Source organism: Cornus florida, unplaced genomic scaffold, assembly GCF_030987335.1.
Source record: "Cornus florida cultivar Cherokee Brave unplaced genomic scaffold, ASM3098733v1 CherokeeBrave_3.0.0_Hap2_Chr08, whole genome shotgun sequence".
Lineage (NCBI taxonomy): Eukaryota > Viridiplantae > Streptophyta > Magnoliopsida > Cornales > Cornaceae > Cornus > Cornus florida.
Window position 1 is genome coordinate 54771249 of NW_026775578.1, and position 11417 is coordinate 54782665.

The window sequence follows — 11417 nt, forward strand, 5'->3', positions numbered from 1 at the left end:
ATTAACGGTAACCTATTAAATATTGTTGTAATATATATATATATATATATATATATATATATATATATTTATTTATTTATTTATTTATCTCTAAGTCTTGAGAATATAAACATATACAACATATACAAGTTACTAATCAAATATCATCATTTTTTATTTGGTATTCTCCAAGCAGATTGATCCACCATCTGTTTTGTATTTTTGTACAAAATATATTACAAAATTTTATAATCAAAAGTCGTACAATCCAATCATTCACAATTCACACCGTGCAACAAAACTTATATTTACGAATAAATAAAGATTACACTTTTATAAGCCAAGTTCATAAACCTTTTATATATATATAAAAAAAATATATTTTTTAATAATTAAAAATTTACTCTATAAGCAAATTAAAGTATAGTTATCAATTAATAAGCGAAAGTATAGTTATCAATTAATATACTTGTTAATTTTTTAGTGTATATATTATTGTGTATCAATTTCTAAGTGGCATACTTTTTAATTACTAGTAATTTGCTGAGTAATTTATACAATAATTAGTTATCAATATATATTTATATAAACTTTTGTTAAGATACATATTATTTTTGTTACAAAGTAATTAATAAACTTTAATAAGCGTGTTTAGTATTTAATAAATGAACTTATTTAAAATATTAATTAAATCAATGCTTAGACTTAAGTTTACATTTTAGTATTCTTTTTTTAAATATGTTGGTTTAAGTATGTTGGTGATGTTAGTTAAATAACTTAATTTTTTTTATTAATAAATAATTGTTCTTTTTTTAATTAATTTGTTAAATAAATTTTATATTTTAGTTCTATCATGTAGTCAGTCACGTTGTTTGTCTATTTGATGTAATTTTGAAATATATTTTATAATAAAATAAATATATCATTTATCATTTAAACAAGGACAAAAATGGTATAATATTAATTTTATGTCAAATCCCATTTCAAATTCAACTTTACATCCAATTTGTTCCAAACATATAAATGAAATTTTATTTTAATTCCAATTCCTATTCCTTTTCCAAATCCCAAAATAATTGGTTCCAAATAAAGGTGAGGAAGTTATCAGTGATTGTTATTATTGTTTATATATACTATTTCTTATGGGTTTTTGCAATTTATCATCCTTATTATAATATCTATCATTCTTATTATAATATCTATTCCTACAAAAACAATTTTTTGGAAATAAATCCTTATCCTTCTTGTACTAGGATTCTTGGAACCTTTCCTGATTAGGGAAGGAATATTTAGGAATTGTAGGCAACCATATATATATATTGGTCAGTAGACTCAACACACCCTCACTGTACTCATCGTTAATTGTGAAGTTTAAGATTAGGTAAGTTTTTTATATTCCTTCTTTCATTCGTTTTATTATTATTTATTTATTCCGTTAAAGATTATTGTATTGTTTTTCATTTTGTTTTTACGTTTGTGAGTTGAATTTATTATTATTTACTATTATTCACCTACTTAAATAAATTCATACATGTATCTGCTTTTTCAAGAGATTGGTGTACTGCTATTTACTTGTATATATACATATGCATTCCGGAAGAGATTGGTGTACTGCTATTTACTTGTGTATATACATATGTATTCCGGAAGTTAGTGTTTAGAAGTACATTTACAGTACAAGGGTGAGTTATATAGTAAATTCGACTTTGAGGTGCTTAGTATTCTGAAACAGTGCAGTTTTTGAAACGACAAGGATGATGTGGTAAGGGGTTTCGATAGGTCAGGGTTGGCAATAGAGAGGGAATATCTTTGATAAGGAAGGAGAGTTTGAAGGGCAGATAATCTAAGGCCAATTAATGTAACCTCTATATTAACCCAACGGTTAGACTTTATGAATTTGTTTCGCATTTCATCTCCCCAATTTCTTCCCAAACTTCAATACCCAAATCTTGATTCCGGTGAGAGGTGTATTAATCTTTATAGACCAAGAGTTTAACTCTATATTAGGTGAGGAGTGGAAGAGGTCAAGGAGTGTTATGTTCAAGTTCGTTTGCATGGGCTATCTATTTATGGCATACTTCCATCATCATCTTCACTTTTAAAGATTTTTCTACCCTTACAATTTATTATTATTATTTTATTGGTATGTTAGATATTTTGAACACATTTTCTCCTGTCAATTCTAAAACTATTTAATCTAAAATTACAACTTACAGACAATGAAATTATATCTCAAAATTTTCTAGAATAGTATCACACATAACAATGTCCATGATGTAATCTAGATGAGAAATTATGTGAAAATAAATGTCTTTTTTTTTTTTTGTAAGTAAATTATGTGAATTAATGTCAAAAAATGAAACAACTCTTTTGAAATTTTGAAATATGAAGGCAATATTCTAACCTTATCGACCCTTGTGTGAGGTTATCTAGAGTTGTGTATAAGTATAGTCTAAAAATCTCTTGAATAATCTACCATTGTATAAAGATATTTTAGATATTATTTGGAGCATTCTAAAATCCTATCAATCTACTTTTCTCTCAACTATTCTATCCAGTATCCAACACACTCCGTCCATCCCATCTAAAATTCAAACAAATAATGTTTAAATTCAAATTAGATTTGTTTATATGCTAAATCTATTAATCTTCCCGCTCCCACAGTTAATCGTTGGAAAACTTTATGATATTAACAATGAATTAATTCTTATTTTGCCAACATATCCCAGCAATAATCTTTCTAAAATAAATTATTGTATCATGAAGAATTATATTTTTCAATAAAAATATATTATAATAAATTTATATTTAGTTTGGCTTCCATATTATAGAGTAATGATCTCTTGCTCCCTATGGAGCAAGAAAATTCATCCGCACTTTTTATAGTGATCATTTGATCTAATCTAACGATTATTATAGAAACCTCCTTACATCATTTCCTTTTAATATAAACCCTTGTTACTATTTATAATTTCTAAATTTAATATTTACATACCACTAATTACAATAATAAAAGGCAATTACTCCCAAAAAAAAATTGAAACCTCTTCTTCTATGGAAATCACGTCTCTCTCAAACAAAAAATTACAAGAGACAAGAAAAAATAATAATAAAAAAAGATATTTTAATCCATTAAATTTTAATTATGATTCATTTTTATTTACTTATGATTATAAGGAGACAAAGGCGGTAGAGAACTTGCAAATTCAATTTGTATGGAGAAAGAGAAAGTACTAAATTCAATTTGTATGGAGAAAGAAAAAGTACTCTTGTAGGTCTTTGTTTGAAAGAGACGTTATTTTCAGAGGTGAAGAGTTTTCTATATATATATTTTTGAATAATTACCTTTTATTATTGTAATTAGTGGTTTGGTAAATGTTAAATTTGGAAAATAGAAATAGTGATACTGGTTTTGTATTAAAAGGAAAGAATATAGGTGGGTTTTTATAGTGAACGTTAGATTAGATCTAATGGTCTCAATAGAAAGTGCGGATAAATTTTCTTACTCCATGGGGAGCAAGAGATCATTACTCCCATATTATATATTCAAGTGATTTAAGTTTAATAACTTTGCTGATAATATATTTTTGAGTTTGAAGCTGGATGTGTTTTAAAAAACATATTAAAAGTGTAACAAAGTGATCAAAACAATATAAATTAAATAGGACCAGAAACACATAAAGAAAGAGAGGAGATTTTTTTTATTTATTTTTTATTTATTTTTTAAAAAAGAGAGAGTTGATTGTTCTTAATGTGTACAACTCAAGAAATCTTAATTTTTATAAATTAAAAAAAAATTTAAAAATCAAATTTATTTCTTCAAAATTCAATTTTTGATTTTGCAATTCCTATACAATCTTAATAGTTTCTACAAAATTCTATTGAAAATGAAATTTATTTTCTTGTGGGAGCAAAGTAAATGTTTTTTTCTCATAATTTAGCCACGTTATAAAGTTATTTACCATTAGGGAGCCTTGGAGCACAAATTCACAATATATATATATAAAATCCAACTCAATTAAAAGGTAAGAACCACCTTAAGATTAATACACATACACATACACACTAGTACTATATATATTTGTTAAGAAAAAGACTACTCAATTGAAAGAGAGATTACACATAACTTATTGTCACATAGGTAAGTATATATAACTTATAGTCAAATCGATAAGTTAGTGATTAGATAGTGATTAGATCTGACCATCACATTTAAAGTAGATTATATGGTAAATTCAACTTTGAAGGTACGTGCTCAGTGCTATGAAACGGTGCAGTGTCTGCAATTTCAGCATTGGTGAGGGGGGTTTTAAGTGCAATTTACCCTGACTTTTATATCTCCCCTCTATCCCTAAAAATCTAAGTTGTTGTACTTTATTGAAATAAAACTCTCGACTCTTTGTTCTATTAGGAAAAGATTATATCTTTATATATATAGATCAGTTTTACTTAATATTATTGGTTTGCATGGCCAATTGCGAAGTTTAAGACATAAGCTATTCAACAATAATAAAATATATGGTTTCAATACATAAACGTTGTTAGAAAATACATCTTCCATCTTTAGCAGTTTGAGTTTAAGATCAATTATAGCAGAAACATTCTTAAACCTTCTATCTTTGCCTGTGAAACTGAACGATGGATTCAGACCTTTCTTTCACATATATATAAAGGGCTGGACCGTTTCCTAAACCTTACTAAAGTGAGACATATTGGTTCCATCAACCAACACACCCCTCTGTAAATAAATAATAGCCATAAATAAAACTGTACTTATATGATAAAACGTCACATCTCTTAAATATGGATAATTAAAAAATTATTTAAATAAAAGTTAAAATTAATTATAATAAGACCATTTTCCTTACATTCTCCTACTTGGTCTTATAATCATAATTAATCTTTTATTTATTTATTTATTATTATTATTATTATTTTTTAATATATATATATATATATATTATTTTAATATATATATATATATATATATATATATATATATATATATATATATATATATATTGAAACAGTGTTGGTGTGCACACTTTAAATAAATTATCTATATTTAGAGAATTATTGTACCAAACAACTTTCATGAAGTCCTTACAAGTATAGCAATATTGGATCAAGGATGTCATTATATTATTTAATAATATAGGATATCAATGGTCACAAATATTAATACACTCACCTTTAAGATTATACATAAATATCTCAAGTGCTAAACAATAAAGTATTATGCCCATGCCTCAATAAGAACATACCATGTCTCATAAATGACACTTATAATTTTTCGTGCACACGTACACCAATATGGAAAACTAAATAAATGAGGATAATATAATATACGAAACTGTGATTACAAATACAAATGTGTCTACAACTGAGTCAAAAAACAACCTCTCACTAACTAAGTAAATCAAAGTTATCAATAATACCTATATGAGCAACATGCTCATTGTATAACTTAGGCGGCAACCCCTTAGTCATGGGATTAGCAATCATGTTGTGTACTAATGTGCTTAATAAACATAAGCTAGTTTTGAATCATCTCTTTTACATCAAGGTATTTAATATCTATATGTTTAGATTTCCCTGAACTCTTGTTGTTCTTTGAGTACATAACTGTAACGGAATTGTCATAGAAAATCATCAATGGTTTAGAAATAGAATTTACCACCATAAGTCTTAAGATGAAGTTCCGTAACCATAATGCATGACAAGTGGCCTCATAACATGCAACAAACTTTGCCTCCATGGTGGATGAAGCTATTAGTGTTTGTTAAATACTTTTCCATGAAATTGCTCCTCCAACCATCATGAAAATAAATCCTGAAGTGGATTTCATACTATCCTGACAACCAACAAAGTTAGAGTTTGTATGACGCACCACTTCAAGCCTGTTGGTCCTTCTATATATGAGCAAATGGTTCTTTTTCTTTTGCAGGTACCTCATTACTTTCTTTGCCGCTCTTCAATGATCCATACCAGGATCACTTTGATATCTGTCTGGCATACCAACAACAAATGTTATGTTTGGCTGTGTGCAAACCTGAGCATACATCAAACTCCCAACTACAGATGCATCGGGAATGTTTTTCATTTGCTCCCACTCTAGGTCATTTTTCGGACACTGAAATTTACTAAATTTATCACCCGGGCAATTCCACCTTTATAGTGTTGCATATCAAATCTTTTAAGAACCTTTTCTATATGGGCTCTTTGTAATAATCCAAGAATCTTACGAGGTCTATCTCGATGAATCTTAATGCCAATGACAAATAAGGCTTCACCAAGATCTTTTATTTCAAAACTTTGAGATAAAAAATGTTTAGTCTTATGACGTTTCGAATTTTTACAAACCCGGATATGTCAATGCGACCTGAAAGTTGACCAGATAACGGATTTGGAATGCGGAAGCAAAAATAAAAACAAAGTCTATGGGGATGATCGGTATCCCAAAGACACCATGGTGATTTTTCAGGAAGTCACGGAAACAAATGAAAACAATTGTGGAAGCGAAAAGGTAAAAATAGACCAAGTATGCTCCCAAGGGCAAAATGGTCAGTTCACATGTAAACAAAGTCTCAAGAAATGTACGTCATCTCTAAGACACAAACATGATGCAGGGCAGAAGCGATTAACTGCTGTTCGGCAGCTGTAACAGTGTAAAACAATGAAAGAAAAGGATTTCCAGCAATAAACAAGCAGAAAAACAAAGAGATAGAGTAATAGAATCGAAGTGGAACCTAGATAGGTGAGTTATAGGGGCAAAGAGACCCGAGAGAAATTCTAAATCTGATTTTTTGGAATCTAAACTCCATACAAAGTCTCTTAATAGACTATTTGTACTAGGGTTACAGCAGCTCTAACATCCTACCATTTGATTACTTCAATAACTATTAAATCTTAACCCTCCAAAGTACTTGAAAACTCACATGACAGTCACATGACTATTTAAAAAAGACTATTACTATAACTATCATCCACCAAATAACACAAAACATAAAAATCAAATAACACACATAGAAAATAAGCAAATAATTAAAACCCCAAGATAAATAGAACCCAAGGCTAGTCGGCTAGGGGGCTCGATTAGTCTTGGAGAGCCTCGTAATGCTCCTACATCACAGGGCAAGTGAGGAAGCGAGGGTTGAAGATTAGGGCAAGAAGAGGCGATGGAGAGAAGGCGAATTTGTCTCCAGCGGCAGTGGTGAGAGAGGGAAGAGAGATATGGGTAGCGAGAGAGGAAGATGGAGGAAGATTAGGAAGTCGAATCTGTCTCCTGCGGCGGAAGGAGGCGGTAAAGGCGAAGCCAGTGCTTGGAAACGAGACAGGCATCGAAGGAAGACGGCGGAGGGAGGCGGTGGAAGATTTCTTAGAGGAGCTTGTCGTAGAGGGTTGGTTTGTGTTGTGTTCTTGTATGTTCCACAATTGGATTCTTCAAACAACCATAACCTCACAATCAAAACCTCATAATCGGTGGCACATGGTTTCCCCTAATTTGAATATATGTCCCAATTTTGCTGCAAAAAGCAAATGATACACAATTGAAATCAAATGGAAAGATAAAGAAGATGGAGGCTATGAGAGGTGTGATAATCGATGGCGGTACTCTCGCTTCGGCTCGCCTTTGCAGTACCCATTGCCCCAACCCAGATTCGGTGAAGCACAACAATGATCGCGTCTTTTGGTCATAATTTTTTTTAGTCTTATTTCACGCGGGAATGGAATGTCCATTCCATTGGTCAAGAGAAGGAATGATTTTGGTGGAATGACCATTCTCGGAGAATGGTGAGGAATGACAATTTTACCTTTAAATGCATGCGCCAAACAAAGAATGGAAAAAAAATCATTACATTCCACTTTCTTTTATTCCATTCACCCCTACCAAACTAGCCCTTAGTACTCTACAATTGACATGATCTGCTGACATGTAATGCAGATTATAACATAACCATTGGTTTGGCATGGTTTCTAAATCCTGTGTTGTTGCACATACTTGTTGAGTAGCCAAGGTAAGTTTGTCGGCAGGGGTCAAATGCCTCTATATGTGATTATTATTGCAGGCAATTCTGCACAATTATGCTGCTCATAAACACACTGATGTGAACTCAGCTTATAACAAAATAATCTGATCAGTTGTGTTTCACAAAGTAGGTGTTCTTACCTGATTGTTAGTGATAAATCTTATTTTTTATTCATACTTTTACTTATCTTCTAGAAATTGGTTAAGTGATTCTTATTTTGGTGTAAACTTGATGCAGGCACTGAGAAAATGCAACAATTATTGTTTATTTGGGTGAATAATTTATGTTCTCTCTCTTGAACTATAAGCAAGTCTCCATTTATTGGATTCTGCAATTGTATGTTGGCATGAGTTTTAGCCTTTTACTACCAATGGCAAAAATCATTAGCAGTATACTTAACAACGAAATGCAATTGCTACCATAGACACCCATGGTAAGGAAAAGTTGCAAACTAGTAGAGAGGACGATAAAATATAAAAAAAAATTTTCAAACGTAATTTGGTTAAAATAGAATCAATTGGAATTGTAGCTAGATTATGTATAGATATCATCCTAAAATTGGTATAAAAGTTCAATCAAATTACCAACATAGGGGCTTTAACACCAGACCGACCCTTAAGATAGTCTGCTTCTTCAGATCCCTTGTGTGTCAACATGATATCAACGAAGTCCTTGGTTTGGCCTTGGTCCCTAGCTTGAACATGCTCATCAATGAACTTCTCAAAAAATTCATCAAAGACCTTGCTAAAGAGCCTTAAATCGCCTATACAGTCCCTGAAGATCAAGTGCTCCGACATAGGGGAAGTAATCGGCAATGTTGGGAGCAAGGTTAGATCCAGGATTGTTGATTGGGGTGGGCTAATTTAGGATTGGGCTAAATTTTTTTTTTTGGGGCTGGGCTGAAAGTAGTATAGTAAAAAAAAAAAAAATTTTTTTTTGGGGTGGGCTGAAGCCCACCTTCGCCCACCCCTCCCTCCGCCCTTGGTTGGGAGCGATTCCCAAGTGCATGCCCTCTTCCATCATAGCTTTGAACCCTCTGTCATCCAAGTCCCTATCCGTGTACTTCTTCCCAAACATCATCTGACAAGTCATTTCTGCATTCATGGATGAAACCTTGGCACTAAGATCAACACCACCACGATCCTGAGCTGCCTCTTTGATTGATTTGATCAAAAATCTGAACTCTTCCCTCCTCATAGACTCGAATGAACTTATCTTGATGCTGCTAAACAACTCTAAGGTGCACAATTTGGGCACACTGCGCCAACATGGCCCGTATTCAGCAAAAATCAAGTCCGTTTGCCCTTAAGTCACGTATTTAAGACAATTTAAGAGCCTGAACAATTGGCCTACTAGTAAAAACATGGTCACGGGTCTTAATGAACTGTTGGGGACCAAGCCAAAGCGCGTGTACATGATGGGACCATATTTTTTGGCTAGCAGATGAAGATCTCGGTGAGGGAACTTCGCTATCATACGAAGGTGTCCCAAAATTGGGAGGCCTTTTGGCCCTAGAGGTAGCCTCCTCCCATTCTTGTTTTTCCTAATTGTAAACCAGATTGCTTGCAGAATATAAGCAGCTGGTGCAACCAATGCGAACATTGTCCAAGGTGAGGCCATGGCCAACATGGGTTAATTTGGTAGAATTTCACAGGGACTGGGTAGGCTATGTTCTTTGTCCTCCCTATATACTTCAATTTTAGGGTCAAGAATAAGAAGGCTACCTGAAGGAGACAAACCGTGTCTTGATTTTTTTTATTGAGTGGCATACATTACTGGGTCTCGTTTTTTGTTTGGCAAATGAAAGAGCTTTCTTCTGTATAACCAAATGCACTTAGTTTACAAATACTAAAGGGTGCTTCAAATCAGATATCATTTTGTAAACTTATTTTATTACATTGAAGTAAGCCTAATATCATTTATTTAACTTATGATGTTCAGTCTCTTAAACCAAGTTAAGACTCAATGTTTGTTGCTATCACTAGCAATGCCTGATGAAAATATGAAAGTATTGTAAAATTTAGATGAATTTTTTTGCTAATATTTTAGCTTCCACAGTAATCTATAACTAGAACAAAGAACACTATTGAGCTTGTGACTTTTTAGTAGTTTAGAGTTAAACCCTTTTCTATTTGCTATTGATCTAGACACTTGGATTACTAATGCTTCATGTGTTCTTTGCATGTCACCTTTTTTTTTTTTTTTTTTTTTTTTTTGAGGTGTTTTTTTTTTTGGTGGTAGAGTTTGAGTCCCACTAGAGACATATTGCGCGGATAATGAGTATATGTTTTTGCTTTTACTTCGGGGAAAAAAAAATTAGAAAAGAAAATTATGCACTTAATAAATTGAATGATAGAACTATTGTTAGCTTAAATTATTATTCTTTTTTTCTTTTTTTTTTAATATTCTATTTTCAGGTTGCTTGAAGAATAGGATAACACGTGCAGAATGGTTATCTAGACTTTCATTATCTTTTTCTATTTCCTTATGGTTTAATGATTATGTTAAGGATGCCAGGCAGTTAAAATACTTTATATTACATATTTTGGGATAATTGCACCCTAATTCAAATTTTCTTTGAACATGTTGGGAACTGAGTTTATATAATTTTTGAAATTTAATGGAATAGACATTATGTTACCCTGTTAGTAGGGCTTCAATGTTTTTAATTGTTTTGATCATTTGAGAAGACATCAAACTAAGAAGTTTATAAATTCGTTTCAGTAATTATCTTTCTAGTTTATGCCATGTCAACCAGCTACTGTTATATATATATATATATATATATTTTTGATCTTGGTAAATTATATTTTTATATTGGTATTGATGATTCAGCATTTTATCCCCCCATTTTATAGACATTTTGTAGCAGCTTAATTTGTCATAATTGCTTGGAATTTTCAAAGTATATGGCAGTGGTTATATCTACTGGAAAAACCCCAGAATTAGCAGTCATGTCCCGCCACAAGGTGGCCATTTTATAATAAAAAAAACTAAGATAAAGTATAGTCACACCCATTGAGGTTTGACAAAACTTATATATTTTTTGGACAAAGATAACCCTTTACATGAAAAATTGACCAAATTACCCTTTGACCATTTAAGAGACTTTTTTTAACTTTACAATTTAATAAATTGGACCAATCTACCATCATGAATTATTTATGCATTAAAAAAAAGTAAAAAAAAAAAAACTTTATATTGTTCACTTTTTTTATTATTTATTTATTTATTTATTTTACTTTATAAATGTCTCAACTTCTTAAAAATGTAGACGCTTAAAATAATTTTTTGATTCAATACATATATTTCAAATAAAGTATATTTCGCTATTACTTCTTTTCTTTTTTATTTTTAAATTAAAATGCTTAATTCTTTCATCTAAAAAAATTAAACCAATCTCTTTTC

The 11417-nt window shown here is 31.0% G+C and overlaps 1 protein-coding gene across 1 annotated transcript; it reads right to left on the minus strand.

Moving 5' to 3' along the window:
* Positions 1-7139: 7139 nt before the first annotated feature.
* Positions 7140-9629, minus strand: LOC132270287 (cytochrome P450 71AU50-like). The gene is made up of 4 exons (XM_059771473.1): positions 9424-9629; positions 8977-9267; positions 8594-8783; positions 7140-7478 (listed from the first exon to the last, which is right to left on the minus strand). The coding sequence occupies exons 1-4, from the start codon at positions 9627-9629 to the stop codon at positions 7140-7142; spliced, it is 1026 nt and encodes a 341-aa protein (XP_059627456.1).
* Positions 9630-11417: the final 1788 nt, after the last annotated feature.

Excerpts from the sequence above, each read along its gene's own strand:
- LOC132270287 (XM_059771473.1), bottom strand. The coding sequence starts at position 9,629 with ATGGCCTCACCTTGGACAATGTTCGCATTGGTTGCACCAGCTGCTTAT. Across the intron at positions 8,784-8,976 it reads AACCAAGGGCGGAGGGAGGG|GGACTGTATAGGCGATTTAA; the intron begins GTGGGCGAAGGT and ends CTTGATCTTCAG. Across the intron at positions 7,479-8,593 it reads GTGTTAAAGCCCCTATGTTG|GGGAAACCATGTGCCACCGA; the intron begins GTAATTTGATTG and ends TATTCAAATTAG.